The sequence below is a fragment of the Fonsecaea pedrosoi genome (assembly GCF_000835455.1).
Source record: "Fonsecaea pedrosoi CBS 271.37 unplaced genomic scaffold supercont1.3, whole genome shotgun sequence".
In the NCBI taxonomy this organism is placed as follows: domain Eukaryota; kingdom Fungi; phylum Ascomycota; class Eurotiomycetes; order Chaetothyriales; family Herpotrichiellaceae; genus Fonsecaea; species Fonsecaea pedrosoi.
The window spans coordinates 1,659,932-1,682,941 of NW_013550613.1; the positions used below are offsets into that span (position 1 = coordinate 1,659,932).

At 52.6% G+C, this 23,010-nt stretch overlaps 7 protein-coding genes across 7 annotated transcripts; 2 read left to right on the top strand and 5 right to left on the bottom strand.

Moving 5' to 3' along the window:
- Positions 1-654: 654 nt before the first annotated feature.
- Positions 655-2,836, bottom strand: Z517_04487 (uncharacterized protein; the record flags this gene model as incomplete). The annotated part of the gene is made up of 3 exons (XM_013429816.1): positions 655-966; positions 1,020-2,160; positions 2,217-2,836. 3 exons carry the CDS (start codon positions 2,834-2,836, stop codon positions 655-657), a joined length of 2,073 nt encoding a protein of 690 aa, XP_013285270.1.
- A 4,354-nt stretch (positions 2,837-7,190) lies between these two features.
- Positions 7,191-7,920, bottom strand: Z517_04488 (uncharacterized protein; the record flags this gene model as incomplete). Its single annotated transcript, XM_013429817.1, has 2 exons — positions 7,191-7,422; positions 7,526-7,920. 2 exons carry the CDS (start codon positions 7,918-7,920, stop codon positions 7,191-7,193), a joined length of 627 nt encoding a protein of 208 aa, XP_013285271.1.
- Positions 7,921-8,988: 1,068 nt separating this feature from the next.
- On the top strand, positions 8,989-11,286 carry Z517_04489 (uncharacterized protein; the record flags this gene model as incomplete). Its single annotated transcript, XM_013429818.1, has 2 exons — positions 8,989-11,138; positions 11,199-11,286. 2 exons carry the CDS (start codon positions 8,989-8,991, stop codon positions 11,284-11,286), a joined length of 2,238 nt encoding a protein of 745 aa, XP_013285272.1.
- Positions 11,287-12,606: 1,320 nt separating this feature from the next.
- On the top strand, positions 12,607-14,880 carry Z517_04490 (uncharacterized protein; the record flags this gene model as incomplete). Its single annotated transcript, XM_013429819.1, has 1 exon — positions 12,607-14,880. One exon carries the CDS (start codon positions 12,607-12,609, stop codon positions 14,878-14,880), a length of 2,274 nt encoding a protein of 757 aa, XP_013285273.1.
- Positions 14,881-15,680: 800 nt separating this feature from the next.
- Z517_04491 (uncharacterized protein) lies at positions 15,681-18,158 on the bottom strand (the record flags this gene model as incomplete). The annotated part of the gene is made up of 1 exon (XM_013429820.1): positions 15,681-18,158. One exon carries the CDS (start codon positions 18,156-18,158, stop codon positions 15,681-15,683), a length of 2,478 nt encoding a protein of 825 aa, XP_013285274.1.
- Positions 18,159-19,582: 1,424 nt separating this feature from the next.
- Z517_04492 (uncharacterized protein) lies at positions 19,583-20,842 on the bottom strand (the record flags this gene model as incomplete). Its single annotated transcript, XM_013429821.1, has 1 exon — positions 19,583-20,842. The coding sequence occupies one exon, from the start codon at positions 20,840-20,842 to the stop codon at positions 19,583-19,585; it is 1,260 nt and encodes a 419-aa protein (XP_013285275.1).
- A 572-nt stretch (positions 20,843-21,414) lies between these two features.
- Z517_04493 (uncharacterized protein) lies at positions 21,415-21,840 on the bottom strand (the record flags this gene model as incomplete). The annotated part of the gene is made up of 1 exon (XM_013429822.1): positions 21,415-21,840. One exon carries the CDS (start codon positions 21,838-21,840, stop codon positions 21,415-21,417), a length of 426 nt encoding a protein of 141 aa, XP_013285276.1.
- Positions 21,841-23,010: the final 1,170 nt, after the last annotated feature.

Here is a 23,010-nt window from a genome sequence, read left to right on the forward strand (position 1 = left end):
CCTCAAGCCTAACACAATGTAGAAGAATCTCTAGATCCGGACGTATCGAGTAGAGCTTAAGCCCACAAAAATCCCCTTTCTGTGTACTCGTGTACAAAAACACCTGTTCCTTCAACCCATAATCCGCTGGGAAGTTGTAGGTTGCCAGGGTTTGCCACCGAAGTCGTCTATCAAGCTGTCCTGTATCAAACGCCATTGCAGTCGAGTCGAGAAAAAGGTGGGAATCGAGCAGTTTGCCTCCAGTTGTGCTTCATAGTGCCGGATTGAAACACCCCCCGTCCCTGAAAATGTTGAAGCAAGCACAGCAAAAACTTTTTGAACATAACCCAACAACACCTGTCTATGATTGTTTGCACAAATTCAAAGCATTCAGTCCGAGACGGGCCTCCCCGGGTGAGATCTCACATGATCTCTCTTCCAAAAGGACAAAAAGCCGCTGACGGGCGGCTTTTGCCCATCATCATTCGGGATATTGAGCCTTGCCAACTCTTTCTATCGTGTGGGTTGCTCTACCCATCATGGATGTTCGGCCGTCTCTCATCAATTAGTAATATGAAAACGAAAGATGATGCCCCATCGAAGCAGTGGCCAAGCTGCTTGCGTGCATCGGATGATAATAGTCTCTTTGGTCGTAACATGCTGGGTATCTTTTCTTCACATCATGGACAGATCCCCCGAGAGACCAGCTCCCATATTGCCTGTTTGTTGGCCAGCAATCATGTTGGGCATACCGAGTGATGGACTCTTGTTCGCATTGAGCTGAAGTTCGGGATTGCAAGGCGGTGAATGTGTCTTGTGGTACTTGAGTCCGTTCAGGTTCTTGTAGCGTTTTTGACAAACATCACACTTGTAAGGTTTCTCCTTTTCCATTCCCATGGTTCCAGGATAAGGTGCCTGGGTATCGGGATCGACAATGGAGAAGGTGCCATCCCCATTCTCATGAAGTCGCTGGTTATTGTGACCATGCTAGCTCCACGTTAGACAAGCGACACATTCATTACGGGATTATGAACACTTACCGCTTTATGGTATTTCAGACCATTCTGGTTCTTATATGCCTTCTCGCAGCCAATGACGGGGCATCGGAAAGGTTTAGGTTCTTCATGCGGAAGAATGTTTGTGGTGGTATCGGGTAGCCCGGCAGCGGCTTGTCGTTCGCGTATTGTCCTCGCAATTTCGCTGTTTGCCCCATATTGACCAGTCCCAAGGCGATTCTGTGCGATTTGTTGCCCTGATTGTGCTTGAGTCATACCCTGGTTACCAGTGGAAAACAGACGCTTCGACGGTTCATCTATGCATAAATCGATCATGTCGTTATTCATGCCGAAATTATAGCCACCAATCCCGTTAGGAAGTCCATTGTACAAGGCGAGGTTCTGCATTGACATGTCGTCGATACCGTCCATCATCCCATCGCCCATTTCACCGGGAGTGCCAGGGGCGGACGAGTCTGGTGTACCTCGATAACCGGTCTGCAGGTCTTGGAACTGCTGCATAGGATTAGGCATCAACGTAGATGACGTGTTGCCCTGGAAGCGTGCTGCATTGCGCCCTGGCGCCACAGGCGTGTTGGGGGTGGACTGCCGGTAAGCTTGGTGTCCTTGCATCATCGTCGTGTTGAGCTGAGGTATTTGTGGCTGCTGCGATGGGGTGGCAAAAGAGGTTTGCGGTGAGGTTTGGGATTGGTTCTGTGTGTACAGGTTCGGTGGTGGCGTCGTTTCATCGGTCCCATCGATATCATCCATCTCCATGTCCTCCACTGTGTCCATGTCCGGAATGGTCTGTAACGTGCTGGAGAATCCAGATGGTCGGTGGATATTCTGGGCGACATTCTGCTGCGTTCCAAAAGGCCGGCCAGGGCCATTGTGTGACTGTTGCTGTTGGTTGCGCTGTTGAGCTTCTTGTTGAACCTGAGCCGCCGTGGTAGCCGCAATTGCCGCTCGACTATCTGGAACAGGTTGCTGGCTAGTGCCGGACTGCTGCGGATCTCTCTGCGCGTGGGCTTCTTCATAGTGCTGTAGGAGATCATGTAAGGTCGGCAGAGTAAGGCCACAGCAAGAGAAATCTTTCATGAAGTTGGCCTCGAGTTTGGGTAGGTACGAGGACGAATGAAACGAGGGCGAATTAAAGGTGAAGGGCGAGGTTCCAGACATGACCATGCTTCACAGATATTAGCAACCCTGAACACTTGCAAAAATAACAATCACGGGGCTTACTCGTCTCGTATCCAACTCCCAACAGATATTCCTCCCCAGCTCATACCCGCATTGAGGCTCTGGGCCAGACTCTCGCGTCTCGCCCTGTCATGCGCCATGCCTTTCACCGAGATTGGTCTTGCGCCATGCTCAAAGTTGGCAAAGTCATTCGAGGAACTGGAAGGCATCTGGGGTAAAGGGCGATTCAGCGCCGTCTCTGGTGTTGGGTTGGCCATCATGCGCTTCTCTTCGCTGTCACTGCGCTGCAGCGCGGATGTCAAGTTTGACGGTTGATTGCCACGTGGTGACGTCGAAGTCTGTCTCATAGAGATGTCGAGAGGGTTGGCTACGCTCGCCATACCCTTAGGTGGTGGCGAGGCGCCAAAAGTTGGGAAAGAGTTGTCGTCAAAGTCCGGAGCGAGGAGGGAGGAATCGGTATCTAGACAAAGTCTCGTAGTAGTGCGTCCGACGTCGATGGGTTTCCTGAACCAAGGAAGCGTGTCCTTCTCTGTCTTCCTGCCAAAGAATGGCCCGGTGCCGACGGGTGTAACGGGGGTCGTATCTCGAGAGGTGAAATGCGACCGATCACTCGGAGAAGGCGAGTGATTGAGTGGCGGAGGACTTTCTTCGTATTCTAACATAGACCTGCAAACTGATAAGGTCGGAAATGGTGGTCAAGAGGAGGTAACCAAACGAGGTTGTCGTCGCCGGTGGTCAAAGGTCGAGGAGAGAACCGGCGAGAGCGGTGACGTGATAAGGTCGCCTTGGAGATGGTGGTAGAGGCGGTGGTGAAGGAGCGGCGATAGATGTGAGGTTGGAGATGAGAGGCAAATGAGCGACAATATGGTGGGGAAGCTGCGTCGACGGGTTTCAGAATCTACAGCACAGGGTGTTGTTGATAAAATCCTGGTGAGTGGAAAGGCTGAAGGGCAGCAGGGTAGAAGTGTGAGTCGGCGATGAGGATGATGAGTAGGAAGTATGTAGTTGATACAGGCTGGTACGCTGTCTGTACGGGTTTAGGCCCATGCGAGTCGAGTCGTTACGAGTAGTGGTTGTGGTTCTGTGTACGGGCTCGATGGGCACTTTCGGCTCCCAGATCCCTGCGCCTGCCAGGCTCCTCCCACTGCGACTAGGCCAGCACGTCAAACTTACAATCCGCATCCACAATTGCAACTCTAGCCCGGACCCTCGGTAGTGGGTGGTGGGTGTCGAGTGTCCACACCTCTGCTTGAGGGACTCGCGCTGCCGCCATTCTGGAAGCCCGGACAGAGATATCCTCGTCGTTCATCACAGTTACCTCATGCCAGCACCGTGAGCATCTTCGAGATGGACGAATTGCTCAACTTCTTGGGGACGATCGACACTTCGTTCTCCTCCTACCCATGACTTCGCACAGCTAGCTTTAGCTCTATAGACGGCACTCAACGAGTCTGATTTCTACGTCATCCCAACACCCTCGTTACATATCTCCTCCCAAGCAGTACCCGAACTCTAATGTGGTTCGATGTGCTCACGATGCCTCGTTCCTGTCCGTCTCTACAAAGCTGAGCTCGATCTCGACGCAGCAGCCGTCACCATTGTTGGATGGCATTCCTTGAACGCGAAACAACACTGAGGGAACCACCGGAAGAGCAAGGGCACCATCATTACAAAAGCTAGCCTCGTATTTGTGGTTTCCATGGATAATAGCTAGCCAGTTTCACAGTGCCTATACCTCCTTCAAGTCAGGGCAAAAGGCAGGCTGAAGCCCGGTTCAAGCCTGGAGTTTTCCTCACCCGGAGCGATTGGCACCTTTCCGAGATCCCATCCAGCTGTGATTGCCGATCCATGTGTTTGCCTCATAGAGACTCTCGAGGCCTCGGCGCCCACGCTGGACCATTCTACGCCCGGAAGTTTCAAGCCAAGCCCTTGGCCTCTCGAGGATTGTGGTTGAGTGGTTGAGTCTTCTTCGTTCACAACGATGAGCGTGAATTGACCCTCTGTGCCTCTCTCGAGATCCCGACCAGCACCGATTCCGCGGTTCCAAAAAATGTAACTTTTCGGGATCTTGCCGCAAAAGGAGTCTCCATCCCACCACTCCTGACCGTAACTGCTGTTCTGTGGGTCGGCCAGGACACCCACCAACCTCATTGGGCATGGTGGATTGGGCCTGGCGGCCTCTCAGTAAACTGGTAGTTTCCCTTCTTGCGGTGCCCTGGTAATGCAGGGCTCACAGCCAAAAGTATCCACCGGTTGTCGGTCAAGATGCCCTTCTGACGACTTTTCAAGCGTCCATCCCACGTCGTTTGGCGGTGATCAAAGGGCGTAGTGCATCCTGTCGACTGGCTTCGTTTGATGACAGTCCCATTTGTACTCAGAGCGACTCTTCAGGATCAAATGCCGCAGTCTATAGACTGTCTATCGACGCTTTGGCCATCGATTGTACAAGTCCCTAACTTCAATCAACTGCCCGAATGGTGGTCCATCAAGACGAGATTTTGTGGCGTCGCGTGGGCACCCATGTGGCTGTCTTCAGAAGCCAACGGGCAGCCGGATGCGAAATCATCTCCGCCGTCTGACCCGACAAACAATTCAAGCATTCTCCTCGGACCAATAATCTTATCGACCCTCAGGCCTGGTCTAGGACATGGGGTGGGAAGCATTTTTTCCTCTTTTCGGGAATGTGCTTGCTCTCTGCGCGCGAAACATCCCGTTAGTCGGAGCATCGCTTGCTTTGCGCAGTCGGGTTGAAATGTGGTTGTTACTCCAATTGCTTTGTGATGCAACGAAGGTCCATGGTTTTAGCATAGTTTGAAGTAACGAGCTTGGACATGGCTGACCCAAGCAGAGATGAGGCGGGAGACAGCTTCGTCTGAAGGGTTGTTACTACTTAACCACCGGATTTGTCCACTGATGGAAAAAGCAGCAAGAAACCACCAACGAAAAGCCGGCACCGGTGGGATTTGCGCATCGGTGCGTCCGTCAGCAGTTGAAACCACAAAGCCTCGCTACCTAGGTTATCCAGCCAGATTGCGCACCCTGGAGGCCGAGCAATCACCAGATGATCCAATTCCACTTTCGTCTTCAGTTACGTATTATTTTGATGTTTATTCGCAGGGGTGTGTGGGTGTGCCGCAGGCAATTTTGCCGAGTTCCTGACTCAGTTGGAGCAATTCGACCAAAACTCTAGGTAAATTCAATCATTCGCATAAGGTAGCCTGGACAAGAGGAGAGGCCGTTGGATACGCTCGAGATCATCGCTCGGTTCCTTTGTCATCACGCCTCTCCCGTTGCCTGCATATCATCTCGGAGCTATGACCAAATCCTACATCAGTGTCGTTCAGAAGAGTGGACAGGGAGATGGGGAGATCTGCCACTTTGGATCCCTAGCAATATGGCCACTCTTTTTGTCTTGTCACGGATTGAGCGGTAGTGGTGTAAGATCAGAGTTGCCTCCGTGCCTCGTAAGAATTATGGCTACAGTACCGGGCTATGGGTGGCTGTCGTGCGCGGGGTGGCCGAGTATCAAGGCGAGACCCAAGGTGGGAGTAATCCGGTGAGAGTCTCATCCTACAAGGCTGCGTCAGTACGTATCGCCTTCGTTCGGCACGCTTCATCGAAGGTGTCCAACGTCAAAGGCCTGCCGAGGTAGGTGGAATTACGACGGCCAACAGAATATGCGGCATTTGCGAACCAGCCTTGCGGAGCTTGGTGGAGCCCTTTTGAGTATCTATTACATACTTGTATGTAAATAGTCGCCCCTCGATGAATCGGGGATGTGCCATTCTACCAACAACAGCTTTCTGCAAGGTACGGAGGACGGTAGATTGGGAACATCTGGACATGGGGGCTGAAGAATGTTTCAGAGCCTTGCCCAACACTCGATCTCGGAGATAGTTCGATCAGCAACATGAAGCAACAAGGGACCTCCTGTGCACGGCTTGAGATGCCCGTGTGGCCTTTTGTTTTTTAGTCTTCTCTCCTTCTGGGCTTGTAGGCATAACTTAAGTTCTCCTAGCCCATCACAGCTGACGTTGTAACTCTGACCTTTCGACTATGCGGATGACCCTTCCAGAGCAAGAGTGAGATCTTCCTGGTTGGGGACCAATACGATGGCCTTTTCGTGGGAATTTGCCGGCAGATCATCGAATGAGGTTCAGCCCGGGCAGAGAAAGGTGCATTTGCAAGCTTCTGCGGTAGCGTCATCGATTGCCGAAGATTGTCTATCGAAGTCAACCTCTTTCGGAGCTTTTGCCTCAAGAGCAGTGGCCACTCAGCCACGTAGGGCTGCAGAATGTTCCCCTTGCAGCTGCCACAGGCTTCTGGAAGGCTTGGAAGATGATGGTGCCAGAGTGGCGGGAACGTGTGAGCATTGGACGGAGCTGTGCTTCAGATTCGGACAAGGACAGTGACAGGTTCGCCACCAGGGTTTGAGGCAAACGCCATGTTGTCAGGTAATTGTTGGATGCACATTGGTGGATGTCCTCAATCATCGGTTGCACAGACCCCGAGAATCGCTACGAGAAAATCGCTCTTTTCACGTGGCTCGATTTCAACTGACTCGTTGTCGCCGTCTTGGCGCTTGGCGTGGCCGTGGTCCAGTCTCGATCCTGAGTTTCGAGGTTGCAATGTGATTTTAAGCTGTTCATAAGCATTCAAGCTATCACTCTTATTCCTACCCTACATAGACACTTCACACATCCGACTGGCACGAAGGCGGACATCTCGATACAGACGTTACAGAGATGACTGACCGGTTGCGGTCACTCTCAATATCTGGGAGTCTTCTGGTGCCAGATGAACAAAATGAAACCAATCTGAAATTGTCCTTTCACCGCACCACAGAAACCCGTCCTGCAGCATGTTCCCCGGCACCCTCCAGATGACTTCGAGACGTGATTCAGGGACACTCGCCGCCTCAACGGCGATCCTCTGCTCCAGGCGTCACGTCCAAGGTGGCAGCACTGGTATTGAGGTTGACGCTGCGTTCAAATCCTAGCTCCAGCTCTTTTCGAGTTAAGTCTTCATAATCAGCGTGTCGCCTTCGTTCTCACCGACCGAGTTCGCGGAGAAGCTTTCTCTTGGAACTGCTGGTCGACCTTCTTCAAGCGGTGACGGGGGTAGAGCAATGTGGGATCCGATGACGTTGCCAGTGACCCGATGGCAGTGCGGGCACCGTGGACCTAGGCTCTGCCGATACCGAATGTACCGGTTGAGGTTGGTGACAGCTACCCAGCTGTGCATGACACTGATATCAATAGTCAGTCATGCTACACTAAGAGCTTCCAAGCGGTCTTGAAAGTGGCCCTGAGGGCAAGGTAAGTGTGCTCTGGGAACTCGGTCCAACTTACAAGGCAACTAAGGCTCCGATAGACGAGTACGCCATCATCATGATGGGGGGGTGTCTCCAGCTGTCACCGGTCGCGACCTCAATGGTGCTGCAGACATAGAGAATCAAGAATGCAGCGACCCCAAGCGTATCGATTGCCAATTCAACCACCGATGGGCAACGGACAGTCTCGTCCCCATTGCTGTCGCTCCACCTTGTAGTTTTCTGGCGGACTCTGAGGAGAATGACCCCTAGATTGTAGACTGTGGATATAGCCAACACTACACCCAAGACGATGAAAATTGGAGACATGGCGGCGAAGCCAAGGCCAAGGGCAATGGAATTGTTGAGAAGAAGCAAGAGACGAATACCCGACTCAACGTCGAGACACGGGGCGGGTTTGGAAAAGGAGACCATCTTGACGTTGCGAGCCTCGAAGGTGTGAAAGTGCTACACAGCAGAGTGAGAGTGTCAATGGTATGGATAGAGAAAGGTAAGAGTCTTTTAGATGAGATCCAAGACGCCTGTAACGAGGGCTCGCGATATATAATCCCTTGGTGTATTGATACATGATCCGCACTTGTAAGACATCCGGCTGACCTAAAGGGTGAGAGAGGCAGTGCCGGAATGTGAAACGCGGTTGCCTGGGGAAGAGTGGGGAATCTCGAAGGTGTCGGTATACTTGGGCGTTGTTCTTACTCGTGACTCCTCGTACCCAAGGGATCAGTTTGATGGATATTCTCAGCATCCTTCGTGTCGAATATCAAGTATTGCAGGTTCAGAAAGGGTATGGAGTGGTTTCTCCTCCGTCGATCAGGCAGGGTTATTGTCCAAGTCAACATCAACATGTAATTGTAACCCCGGTACTTGTAGATGCTTCCGACTCCTCTTCTTCCCAAGGAACAAGGACTCAGCGCGTACATCGGTAATCGCCCAATAGTCGCTCCCCTAGGCCGTGGGAGCTAGACTGGGGGCAGCGGATCTGCGAATCACCCTCTACTCGTAGGTATTGAGCGGATTTAGTGGACAGTGTTGTGAGAGTTGAGACTCAGGAGAGGCGCGCTAATGAGGCCAGGCGCTTGCGACCAATTGTAATTAGGTATCCATGGGACACTAGATATCGAGTTAACACGCTTTATAGCTTGTACAAAGTACTCGGTACTGCCGTAAGCAGCAGTGGGAGTAGAGGCACCCAAGCGGCGAGGAGGCGCATGCCGGAGGACTTGTGGGGATCCCGGATAAACTTGTGGGGAGATTTTCCGAAGCCTTGGCAAAATTTCTCAGAACTATGACCGAATATGCTCACACAGGCAAACTCTCCACGTCTGGTATCAGACCCAGACTTGATTCTCGATTTCATGCTGCCTATCAACTCATATTCTGATTTTTGCTGTCTCTTGAAGATGCAATAGGGGTAGCACATCAGAGAAATCTCAGAAACAACTGTGAAACATCGAGATTTGCTTGACTCCATTGTGCCGCCCGATGGAAAATTCTGCCGATCAACCTGACCTGGATATCTCGCTCAATGGGATATCAAATGATGTTACCGCGGATATCGACCCTAATCAACAGCCGGATGGGGCCTCAGCAATAGTTAAGCGCAAGGCTGAGGATATTGACCCGTCGACAGAGCTCAAGGATCACAAACGGAGAAAGGGAACAGCACCCATCAAGGAAGAGTTCTTACTCAAGTCTGACGACGCAGTCGAACCAGAAGTTACTCGTGATGATGCGGGTGATGATGATGCTGCCGAAGCCTTCCACCACAAAGATAGGCAACCAACAAGCCACAACAGCAAAGGTAACCGCCGTCGTGAAAAGAAGCAAGGCCAGAACAAAGCTCGCGAGTTCGGGAGTTCGAGGGATGAGGTAGGGTTGTGTTCCAGTCGAGTCTGCAAACCCGAATTCTCACCGAACCCTTGTGCCTTTGGGGATAATTGTCGCTTCGAACATGACGTTCGGAAATACCTGAAAGACTACAAACGAAAAGACCTCTCCACCTTCAACGGCCTGTGTCCTGTATGGGAAATCAAGGGAAAATGTCCGGCTGGGTGGAAATGCCGGTTTGTTGGCTCTCACTCCAAGGAAGTAGACCACGGTGATGGTCGACTGGAACTGGTTTTGGTCGAGGATGCTGAGCGGATGGCAAAATATGCCGAGACCACCTCTGAAGACGAGGAGGCTGGGGTGGCTAATGTTCTCACATCCCAGCAAAGAATCGAACTGACAAAGAGGAAAATGCAAACACCAAAGTCAGACGAGTTTCTGCGGTGGCTCGAGAAACAGGCACAAAACCCGGCCCATCAAGGTCGAGGACGAAACAGACCCCTCCGCAACTCCTCGTCCCCAGAACCCGAGTCCGGTCATGGTCGTCCGGGTAAAGAGACCACGGAAGAATTGAGGTCTTCCTTTCGAGATGCTCCCCTTCGACCCTCAGAGAAACGTCGTTTGTATTTTGGTCCTGAAACGCCGATTCTAGCGCCCTTGACCACGCAGGGAAACCTCCCGTTCCGGCGGCTATGCACCTCCCTAGGTGCCACGTTTACCTACTCGGAAATGGCCATGTCTTTACCACTGCTACAAGGTCAGAAGTCTGAATGGGCACTCATGAAAGCCCACGAATCAGAGGTGCAGCCCCCAACCTTTTCGGTCAAGGGCAGCGACAACATAGTCTTTGAGTACGACCAGAAACGAGACCTTCGATTCGGTGCGCAGATTGCAGCCAACAAACCCTGGTTAGCGGTAAAAGCCACCGAGATCCTCACTACATTATTGCCTCGAGGCCTTCGAGTGGTGGATCTCAATGTGGGTTGCCCGATTGATCTGGTCTATAAAGATGGTGCTGGTTCTGCTCTGATGGATGCGCCACACAAACTGGACAAAATGCTTCGAGGAATGAACGTGGTCTCAGGTGAGACACCTGTGACAGTGAAGATTCGAACCGGGACTCGTGACAAGCAACCGACTGCACAGAAATTAGTCAATCGACTCGTGCTAGGTAGTGAGCATGGGCGTGGGGACGCCTGTGGTGTCGCGGCTATCACACTGCATGGACGATCGAGGCAGCAAAGATATACTCGGTCTGCAGACTGGGATTATATTACAGAGACGGCATCCCTGATCAACAAGCTCAACGAGAAGGCGAATACTCTAATTGACACTATCCATGAAACTGACGCGCGCGATCAAGCCAATGGCCACACGGGCTCAAGAAACGGTAAAGTCTTTTTCATTGGCAATGGCGACGTTTTCTCCCATGAGCACTACTACGATCATATGCAGCACGCAGGGGTTGACGGAGTCATGGCCGGTCGAGGGGCACTTATCAAGCCATGGCTCTTCGAAGAGATCGCCGCAGGGCAGTATCTGGATAAATCGTCCTCGGAACGGCTGCAGCTTGTCGAGCGGTTCTGTCGGTACGGGTTAGAAGCGTGGGGCAGCGACGAGGTTGGCGTGGGGCAGACGCGACGGTTCTTGCTGGAGTGGCTCAGCTTTGCCTGTCGATACGTGCCAGTCGGGCTCTTGGAGTATCTGCCTCCCAACATCCAGGATCGACCGCCTCGATATAAGGGTCGAGATGAGCTCGAGACGCTGATGGCAAGTGACAACTACAAGGACTGGATCAAGATCAGGTGAGAATAGGGACAAAGAGAAGTCTGGCACCGAAGCAAGGCTAACGAGCGGATTTCTAGTGAGATGTTCTTAGGACCGGCGCATCCCGATTTTCGATTCGAGCCGAAGCACAAGTCCAACAGCTACGAGATTCAAGCGGAAGGATGATGATGACTTGTGCAGAGTGCATTCAGGAGATGAAGAAGAGATTGGAGCATAGACAACAGCGTGACGATCGACCATCCAAAATGTGCTCAATCGACTCCACATCGCTTTCTGCGGCATGGTTCTGTGGTTAATCGATACTGGTGGTACAATGTGGCTCGTCCGTCGAAGGCATGGGCTCCAGATATGGTCGTGAAGGGTGCTTGTCCTCGGTCGCCACCGTGATGATACGCTCTCGACGGACCTGTTTTCAAGAAGGATTCAAAGAAAAGGCTCATGCTCGTGCACATGCTCGGCCCAGAAGCTGGATTCTTGCCATGCTCACCAGCAAGCGGCCGCTCGGCCCCCGTGCCAACAACGATCGTTACGGCCACGGGCTCGGCGTTTTCCTACCCAGTCACCAGTATTATATACTGCAAGGCGGGCATGGAAGAAAACAAGTGCTGACAATGGGACAAATAATACAAATATCTTGGGACTCCAACCACCCATGACAATCTATACCTCGTACTAAGGTCGTGGATCCTTCTCTGCTTGTAACTGTCTAGCCCTTTCCTAGTATCTCACTCTCTCCACGTCTCCCCCCTTTTTTGGTTTTACGGGGGAATTTACCGAACAAAATACGAGCTGATTCATCCCTTAGATATGTACTCGGTAAGTGCTCCACGTACCATAGCTCGTGTCGCAACAAGGTGCGCCCGCATCTTCCGCTCCCGTATTATGTGCTCGGTACACGCTTGATTATGTACTCCTTGACCCTCTCCACCGAGTACCTACCGCCAACTCTTGTCCTCTACGACACCCTGCAATTGACACCCTAACAATGTCTTCCAAAGCGATCAAAACGGCTACTTCCTGTTACACACAATCGATGGGGCCACCTGGCCTTCTCATAATACGTGCACCACCACCAAGACCACAACCACCACCACCATAAGCTGGCCCCAGAACAGATCAAACCGGACCTGACATGACCCTGGTGTTTGATGATTTGTGTTGGTGTTGGTGCTGGTGGTGGCAACTGCGGAGTTTAGTCCATGGCGTCCAGAGAAATCAAGACAGCTGAACCTAGTGGTATTTTTCCCGGTCCGTTGGTCAACAAGACAAACCCCGAATCCAGGGAGTGAATGCCATGGGAGACAGACACTCGTTCGGTACATAAACATAATATTGTCACCGTCCCTCCGCCTGCCCGCCTGACAAGAACCCAGTGGTGTTGAGTTTGAAAAGAGGGGGGACAAGAGAACACCAAGCAACGCAACAGGCATTATTACCGTGTCTTGATTCCAGGAAACACATTCGACGACGATACAAGTACAAACAATGTCTCTGGTCGAGAACTTGTCCGACTTCTCGTCTCTCCCCTCGCCTCTGCCTCCCGCTCCTGACGGCGACCTCTTCACCGAGCAACAGCTGGACACGCTCTTCTCGATCCTGGAGGTCTTCGTGCCGTCGATCCCCATCTCCGCCACCTCGAAAGCCGGCCACCCTACAGAGTTGGACGAGGCCCTTGCGAAACTAAAGCCGTATCAGCCAGAAGGGGCCTCTGAAGATGTCGCACGAGCCTATCTGCGCGAGGATGCCGTCTCACATCCTGACTTCAGAGAGGCTGTGGTGCGGAAATTCAAGCTCACAGTCCCCGCTTCCGACTCGCAAGGACTAGCCTTTCTTCTCTCCCTGCTCAATTCCTCCGTGGGCTCCTACCCCTTGACAGGATACACCACGCCCCTTCACAAACAAGACCTCGAAACCCGTTCGAGAATAATCTGTGGGTGGTCCAGGTCGAGGTTACCACTCCTAAGAGGAGTATACAAGTCCCTCAGCGGCCTAGCGAAACAAGTTTGGGTTGCTACGTCTCCCGGTCTGTACCGCTTTCTCGACTTCCCCAGTGTCCCCAAGCATATCGAGCGCAACCCAAGCTTTGATTTCAAATTCTACGACTTCACCCCTCCGTCAACATCCACGACCCTCTCGACTGATGTGGTGATTGTGGGATCAGGGTGCGGCGCCGGCGTCGTCGCCTCGCACCTGTCCCGCGCAGGCTTGAAATGCCTGGTCCTCGAGAAATCCTACCACTTTCCCTCGACACACTTCCCCATGTCTGCCGCCAACGCTGGCGAGCACTTGATGGACAACGGCGGCATATATCTCTCAGATGATGCGTCCATTGCCATCTTGGCCGGGAGCACGTTCGGTGGTGGCGGCACAGTCAACTGGTCAGCCTCGTTGCAGCCACCACGACCGGTGCGCGAGGACTGGGCGGCCGACAACCTCCCTCACTTCTTGGGAGCGGAATACCAGGACTGTCTCGACACGGTCTGTGAGCGCATGGGCGCCGCAAGGACCACCGACCCCGAGGCCCTCCAAAAGATCGAGCACAACTTTGCCAATAGGACGCTCCTCGAGGGGTCCCGCCGCCTCGGGATCGCCGTGCAGATTGTGCCCCAGAACACGGCGTCCAAACGCCATTTTTGCGGCTACTGCATGTACGGATGTTCCAGCGCGACCAAGCAGGGGCCCGCGAACTGCTGGTTCCCCGACGCGGCGGCCCACGGCGCCGAGTTCATCGAGGGCTGCTGGGTCGAAGAGGTTGTGTTTTCCGGGAGGGACGGCATCAAGACGGCCACGGGGGTCAAAGCCACATGGATGTCCCGCGACCGCAAGACCTCGCGACAACTCACCATCTCGGCCCGACGAGTCATCGTGGCCGCTGGAACTCTGCAATCACCCTTGGTCCTCCTGCGTAGCGGACTGAAGAACCCGCACATCGGAGCGCATCTGCACCTCCACCCGACGAGCACCGTGTGGGCGACGTGGCCGCAGCGGACCAACCCGTGGGAAGGCGCCATCCTGACTGTGGCCATGACGGGGCTCGAAGACCAAGACGGCAAACACCACGGGCCCAAGGTCGAGGTCATCTGCTCGACCCCGGGATTCGGCCTGCTCACCCTGCCCTTCCGGCCCAAGCACGCCCTGAACGCCAAACCGGGGGAGAGTGCACTGTCAGCTGCCATCGAATGGCGTCTCAGCGCCGCTAAGCACGGCTTCTCGACGGGCTTCGTCTGCATCACCCGCGACGCCGACGCGGGCAGGGTATACCCTGACCCCAAGGACGCGACGCGTCGACGGCCACGGATCGCGTACACGCCCTCGGCGCGCGACCGACGGCACCTGCTGGCCGGCATCGTGGGCGGCATGCAAGCGGCCTTTGTCATGGGCGCATTGGAGATCGACTCGGGCCACCCGTCCGTCGATCGCTGGGTGCGGCCGTCGCACGCGCAATCCACATCGATACCTACCACGGACGACGACGAAATATCTTTTGCCCGCTTCGTCGACGACGTCCGCTGCGCGTGGCTCGCCGACCCGGGCGCCCTGGCCGCGGGCTCCGCCCACCAGATGGGCTCATGCCGCATGGCGTCGTCCCCGAAGACCGGCGTCGTGGACTCCCACGGCAGGGTCTTTGGCACCGAGGGCCTGTACGTCGCGGACGCGAGTGTCTTTCCCTCGGCGAGCGGCGTGAATCCCATGGTCAGCACCATGGGTGTTGCCGAGTGGATTGCCCGGGGCATCGTGAGAGAGGTCAAGGGTGCGTGATTGACCAGTTAACCAACAGCCAGTCAACCACCCAACCAACCAACCAACCAGGCATGGTGGGTTTGTGGATAGATACATGGATATGTAGATACATGGAGAGGCAGACAGGCAGGCATGTGACTGAGATAGTGATAGTGATTCCGATAGCCGTAGCTGTTGTTCTTTGTTGTGTTCTTACCATGGAGGACCGCTTCATTCAGTCTCGAGATATATGGGACGTCTTGCTCTGGCTGCTCTCGCTTGAGCCTGTCTGGTAAGATGCAAGGAACACATGAGGGTTCTGGGAACTATACCACTGTAGCAAATAAAGATAGTGAGCACTGTGGTCGACGTCAAAACGTCCAAGCATTCTCTGCCTCTCGTGTATATATGGACAACAGTGCAACAGCGACGACTTCCTTGAAAAAAAAAAAAAACGCTCGAAACTTCTCAATAGACGATTTTCCATTCAAAGGCTGTCTGTCATCTCTGTATACGAACACAATCCCACCCATACTGTGTCCTTCCTTATCCAACTCAAACCAACCGAAGCCAACTTTCAATTCGATCGACCACCAAGCACAACTGTCAAAATCGGCCAATGCCTCTTCATCACAGTCCAGTGATCAACGAGTGAAAAAAAAGCCTCCAAAATCCCATAACCATAACCATAGAAGCCAAAACGCCGCACATTTCTCCCTCATGACATGAAATGTATTGGGTCATCAGGTCGATATTCCATCCGTGGTCAAAACCGCTTGCTTTCAAAAGAAACCGATGCAAAAACATGACAAAATCCCAAAGCCCAGACAACGTCGCCCTTACTTCCCTCCTGCTGTCTTTTTCGCCACTCCAATCTTCGTCTTGGACACCTTTTCGGCAAACTTCAGGCTTGTGATCGTCTCTGCAAGGCACTTCTTCTCTGGTGCCACCATGACGAACATCAGTGTTTTGCTATTCCCACCTAGACTGTACTGCAACAGATAGGTGAGTTTACTGTTTCTGTAGGGGATGTGTGCGACGGATGACGAGGAGTTGGATCCAACACTGTTGCCACTCTCTCTAGCGTTGAATGAGCCATTTGCTTGTTGCTGGCCCAGTGCACCGATAACATCGCCCAAGCATGAGAGCGACTTGTTAATGTTTTGTGTCTCCCTCAGTCGTGCACCTTCGACCTTGGAATGAGACAGTCTTTCTGATCCAGTGAGATCAACCAGGTTCAGAGTGCCTTTGCTCTTCTGACCCGTCACGCTGTTATACCCTGCAAGCTTGAGGATGAACACAGAGTGGCTTCGAGAACTGCGTTCGTTGGCTTTGGTTGCAGCCACCGAGCGACGAGACATGGCTTGTGTCAGGATGGCTTCGACTTGGTCCTGGCTGTTCAGATTGACCGTGGTCACATCTGTGATTGTGGTTTCACATGTTGTGCTGTCGTGAAGAATTTGATGTTTCTTATTGCTGTTGTCGGACTCTTTACCCAGAAGATCTCGCAGCTCTTCGTTGTATACTTCAACAAAGCTGCCTTCCATGGTGTATGTCCAACCTCGAGCTTCTAACTCTTTGCTTGTAGCGTATATCTGCCGTAATGCTCGTGGGATCATGCCGTCTTCAGAAGACATGGTGAATGTCTTTCCAGAGCCGGTTTGCCCATAGGCGAAGATGCAGACGTTGTAGCCGTCCAGCGCGGATTGAATGAGTTGGCTGATTTCCTCAAAGATCTCCGCATTGTTGCTGCGCGGATCAAAGACTCGATCGAATGTGAATTGATGTGTCTTTGTCGTCACTTTTCCGAGGCTGTTGGTCTCCTCAGGTCCTTTGATTTCGATGTCTGTGACTTCTTCGTCCGACTCGGGAATGGTGATCTTTGCAGTCTCTTCGGCTGCTTCACTTCCATTGGTGGGTCGGACACGACAGAAGACTCGAATGTTTCCTTTTAGTTCTTGCACTTGGTTGTGTAGTTTGCGTCGATGCATTTCTTCCTTGCGGAGCTTCTCTTCGCATTCCGTGGCTTTCTCCAGAGCCTCATTCATTCTCCTCTCCATTGCAGCATACGCTTCTGATTGAGATTTGCTGTCTGATTCCAGGTACTCAATCTTGGCCTGTAACGCTTGACGGGCGCTTTCCATGCTTGTTGCGTTGTCGCCTGCGGTCGACAGATTGCGGCGGAGATCATCATTGAGGAGTTTTTCTCTCTCGAGATCCGCCTTGAGTCGATCAATTTCCAGTTTGAAACTGCGAATTTCGTGTTCTTTCGATTCGAGATCCATCTGATGTCGTTGCTTTTCAATGGCTTCCTGTGCGGATACCTGACTCAACGCCTGGATCCGTTGCGTGCGTTCATGTGTGAGTTCGTCTTCCAGCCTTTTCTTCAGCTCGCGAATCTCCTCTCTATGGTCCGCCTTCAAACGCTCCACATCGTCTCGATGGGACTGGCGAACGTTTTCAAGCTCTGCCCTGTGCTGATGCTTGATGGTTTCAATTTCCGCTTCTTGGTCTCGTTTGAGCTCGTGCGCTCCGTTTTCGGCGGATTCCAGGCGGTATTTGGTAGTTTCAAGTTCACACCTGAGAGCGATCATGGCTTCGACGGCATCCTTCCGATCTTGCTCAAGATTCGCAACGGTGGACTTGTAAGTGTTGTTGATTTCTTTTGCTTCCATGTTGTCTTCCATGGCTTGCTTGTAATGCTTGCAAACATCTTCGTACATTCTCTCGATGTTGCCATATTGTTCTTCGGGGTCCCAGGCCACTAGATTTGAATCTTTTGTTAGAAAGGGTCTTGCTTGAGCTTTGCGAGGAGTAGTAAGAAGATCTTTAGGGAAAGGGGCGGGAGTGAAAGGGTCCTCTATGGGAGGTGTTGACAGCTGAGGAGAAGGGCGAGGAAGCATTGAAGTGCTGACTGGCCAACGGGGCTCAGGGGTGGGTGTCTTGGGGGTCAGGGAAAGACCCAACATCCGTTCGGTAATTGATGTTGTCGAGATATTCCGGATGGACGACATTGTAGATGCGGCAAATGTCTTGCGTGGTGAAATGTTTCGAGTATCTGCTTTGGGTACCTTGACGAGTCCGGGCCTCACGGGAGCACGAGCGGGAGCACGAGCAAGAGCCTTTGGTTTGGGTTGGGACAAAAGGGAAACCATACATTTATTAACGGGACCATCCTGATTCCTTGCACGGGTTCCTAGAGACGTAGCAGGCCTTGAGTTGGCTGTTCTTGTTCCTCGGTCTCTTGCGAGGGACGATTTGGGACGGGCGAGGCTTGAGGTTGGGTGAATGGCGGGTGGTCGAATACCGGTGCCCATGCTGACGGAGAAAGAAGACGTCGCGGAAGAGTTTGAGGTGCTTCTGGAGGTGCTCCGATGGGACTGAGCAAATGCAGGAGGATTTCGGGATTGAAAAGTGTACATCGATCCAGCGCCGGCAGCAGTGATGTTCTTTGGAGCGGCAATGATTGTTCCGACAGGTTCGCCTGCGCGCTCAGCAAGTGTCTTTCTTTTGGCACTTGGCTCGGGCACTGTCGTCCATGTTAACATCTTTCATCTCTTATGGTAGGCATATACAAACAGTTTGAGCCCTGGCGCTTGTGGCTGGTAAATATAGGTGGAGGCATGGCAGTGCGGGAGTTTGTTGCTGATGCTGTGCTTTCTGCCAGAGGTCTTTGAGGAGAAGGGAGCCCGTATCGGGTGGGCTGGGGGAGATGAGAGATGAACTGCGGATTCTGGTCAACACCATATACTCTTGCTTGAGGGGGTCGAGGTTAAACATACATTCTCTGTGTCGGCCATCTTGAAGAGAAACCCGTGTTGGACGCCGATGAACCACCAATTTCTGTTACTCAAGATGGAGTACCATGACCAAATCCCCCAGGGGGAGCGATGTTGTTGAGTCTCGGTCAATTGGCCTGCATTTGAAGAGGAGGAGGCACTGGAGGTATACAAGGATGAAGCCATTGTAAACAATTATTTGTTTTGGGACTAGTGCAAAAGGCACGTGGTACGGAGGCTTGGCTTCGGTTAACCTTCCAATAGTGCTGCTGAAGTTTCACACAGCAAAGGTACAAATCAATGTTGATGAGAACAATGGAATGATTTGGATGACATTCAATGCTGTCGAGCTCTCTATATGTATGAAAATTTGTTCAATTGATCAACACTACACGGGTCTCCGAGATATTTCTTTGCTCAGGCCCTGCTTCAAACTTTGCACCTCTACCAGAGGTTCGCAGTTCAGGTGCGGTGGGCGTGTGCGGGCGCAGCCCAGGCTCCACTATAAAGACCCTTCCCAACCCCCTCAGAACAATGGAAGAACAAACCCAATACCATCCACTGTATCGTATGGCTGCTTCGAATTCTCATTCGTATTAGACCACTTCAAACTTCTCGCCTCTTTCATGAGATCAGGGCGGTACTGTCTTGGCCGAACAGGGAGAAGCTAGCAGCACACCGCTTCTGAAAAATTGAGGCAGCATTGAGCGATGGTTGCCAGAAAACTCAGCGCATGGGTCACCGTGAACAAGGGCGACGATATCAATGGTGTCTTACGCATTGAAATTTGCATCCACTGATTTGACTGGCGAGGTGCGCGTTTTTGGGAGCAGAACATCCACCTTGAAGGAGAGAAGAGACGCATCTGCTCGGCAGGATCTAGCATGGATCAGACTCGTTGCCATCGCATGTGCAAGGCCAATGATTTTGCAAGGTCTATTTCTGCAAGGCAAGGCCGTCGTTTACCAATTTGCAACATTCTTCCTTTCAGGGTCCTCGACGTGCTTCGCTGCCCCTTCCTTGATAACTTCATCCAGGACCTTAACAAGACCCTCGACTTCCTCGACGGTGTTGTAGTGCAGCAGCGAGCATCTGACCACGCCATCATCGCTGTCGGGGATGCGGAGTACGTTGTCGCACAGTCGCTTACTATAAAAGTGCCCATTGCGGCAGCCAAAGTTCGACCTCGCTTCAATGGCATCAATAATACCCAATGAGCTCTGGCCCTTGACCCTGAAACTGATGACTGGCACCCGGAGGTTCCTGTCCGAGGATGGCTCCCCGTAGATCTTGATCTGGTCCGGCTTCGACCGCAAGTATGACAGCAATATCTCCTGGATTTTTTCTTCCTGTGCTGTGATTGCGCCCCAGCCCACTGTGTCGATATACTTAGTGATGAGGGGAATGGATTGGGTACATTCGTAATTGCCTGCAGCCAAACCCAGCATTTCCTCCAACGTGTTCCCAGCTTTGAAGTAGTGCCCGAGACTCTGGATCTGTTGTTGAGCCTTCTCACTGACATAAAGCATTGAGACGTGCGGTCCGTACACCTTGTACCAGGAGAAGGAGTAGAAGTCGACACCGAATGCCTTGACATCGACTGGAGCATGCGGGGCATATGCCACAGCATCAACACAGAACAAGGTGTTGGGGTTGGTCTCATGGATGACCTTAGACAGTGCGGCAACGTCTGTGACAGTCCCCAAGATATTCGAGGTGTGTGTGCAGCAGACCAGCCGTGTCTTGTCGGTGAGTAACTTCTTCAAGTCCTCAGGCTCCAGCTTGGGGTTGGAATCTGTATTCTTTGTCGGAATCCACCATTTGACGGTCACCCCTTTCCACTCAGCCAATTGCACCCAGGGGGCCAGGTTGGCTTCGTGGTCCAGGCTGGATAGGACAAACTCGGCGCCCGGTTCGACCTTCAGGGCGATCGAGAGGTTGCGGAACAGCTGCGTCGTCGACGGACCAAACACAACCTCCTTGGGTGATGCATTGATATACTTTGCGCCCGCAGCGTGGCCCTCTTCGAACTTTGTCGTGGATACTTGTGACACCGGGTATGATGCGCCCAGCTGCACGTTATTTCGGGACAGGTAGTCCGCAATCGATGTGATAACCGATTGGAGCACCTGGGCACCACCAGCATTGTCCATGAACACCTGCTTCTGGGCGAGGGCCGGGAACTGGGCTCTGATGGCCGTTACATCGAAGGAGGCTGCCATGGTGTTGACGGTGGTAGCGATTGCTCGAATCTAGACGATGATTCCAAACACGCGAGATATGTCTTAGTATTGTCCTGCCGCAGAAGTCGCTGGACGAGCACCTTACTGGGGAAAAATCTGCAAGGGTATCAGGCTCATTGAGGTGGGATGTGGAGTGGATGCGCACATGCGGTACATAATTTGCAGGGCCTGAAGAGGAAGGTCGCTGAACTCCGTGATGGAGGCAGTGGAGAGAAAGCCAACAACGTCGCCGCGGCACCGTCGACCTATCAACGATGTGCAGTGGCCGCGCTTTGAGAGAGCTTTACACATCAGAAAGTGAGCTGGAAAACATGATGCATTGATCAACTAGCTAGAGTCAATCATGACATGCTTCGCAACATAAATGGTCGACCCTTCTTAGTATCATGTCCTGCCTCTCTCAGACAAAGATGGTGATGTTACTCCAGGTGGTTGAACTTGATGATATCTGACCATGTGCGACCAAGGGACACCCTGCCGCTCTGTTGATGCAGATGGAGTGTGTGGCTGTCCGAGAATTGTCTTCTTTTGCTCCGCACAAGGTCGATACACTAGTGTTCCTTTCTCTTTGAGATATCGTGCTTTTTCATGGTCAACAGTGTCTCATCCCCCTTCTGCTCTTCTCTTGTAACCCCTTCCTGCACGAAGCTGCTAGGATCAGAGGTAGACAACGCGTCAGATCCTTGTTGCCCACTCGCCTGTTGATTCTCAAACCGACATGTCGATCTTTGCTGACTCTCCCCAATCATTCGCATCTTCCACGAGATGTATTCTTCCGGCTTCTCCTTCTCTAGATACTCGCCCCATGCAGTAAACTCTTCGTTGGAAAGTGATCGAAGGATCTCAGGCGGGGGAGGATCGCTATGTTTCAGTTCGTCTTTGACACTTTGCGACGGCTCGTGAGCACTGTCTTGGACTGATTGGAGATTGCCAAGTTCTCCTGTGACAAGGCTTTTGCTGTCTTTGAAAGGGGACATGGTGGTGAAGCTGAGTTTTGGTACCGAGAGATCGCTGGTTGGTGCGTGTAATCAAGTAAGTTCGAGCATGTTATTCGATCCCAGGAACGCTCGCGCAGTCTCAGGCTTTCCAGAGAGGTGATATTTGTGTGGCTCCTGGGGCAAATGACTTACACAAGGTATGAATGGCGCAAAACGATTCAGTTGAGTGAAGGGCACGACAAATGGACCGCATTGCGCACTGCCGGGAAACACGATCAGGTTGTTCTCCAGGAGGTTTCCAAATGGTGTAAAGCATTGTGACTGCTGTGATCGTGAACGGCGCCTTCCCCACGTCAAAACTGCACTTGGTCCTCCAGTGACATGGCTGGCCGTGGGAAAGGCGCAGGTCTGTCGTTAAGAAAAGGAGAAAGAAGTGCTGGTCAGGACGGTCACAGTGCAGCCGCGCAATCAGAGAGAATCGTGTCGTCGGTATCAGGCTTGCCCTCTCCATTATACAAGGCTCGCCCATCCTGAGTTAGAAGTGGGTCAAGGGCAACCCTGGATATGATGTCCGTTCTGCCACATGCCATGGGCTGTTGGGGATAATGAACGAAGCATGTGTGGCGCATAGAAAGATGCGAGTAGGAGGTTAGGCGCCATGCTGTGGTGGTGCGAATCGCCTGAATATTATGTTGGGTCAGCTTCACATGCCCCAACTCACTCACATGCTCTCTATCCATTCTTCAACATACATAATATTCCCACCAAAATACGTGAGAGTGCGTAGTGACAGGGACAACAAGCCCAAGTACATGGTACATACATGTGCACAAAAAAAGCCCCGAGCCCTGCATGTGGAGAGGGGCCGGACGCCAAGCGACTGGACCACCTCGCATGTCATGATTTTGGGCTGCAATAATGGCATGTGCTGTTTTCTTCACTTACTTTCGATCCGACCTGACGATCGCATTGCCTCTATCCTCTGTCCTCTGTCGGGCCACATAATGCCATCCACAGCCGCAGCCTAGGAAGCCTTGCACCTTGGTCCACTTCTCGTTTATCAAACCTTGCCCGCACAGGTACCGGTACCGGTACCTCACCTGAGTCGCCTGGTGTTGGGTTCAGCCACGCACAACATGACCAGATAACCACTCAGTTATTTGTCACTCCAGCTCTTCATTGCCATGTTATACCTGTGCTGTCCTCGCG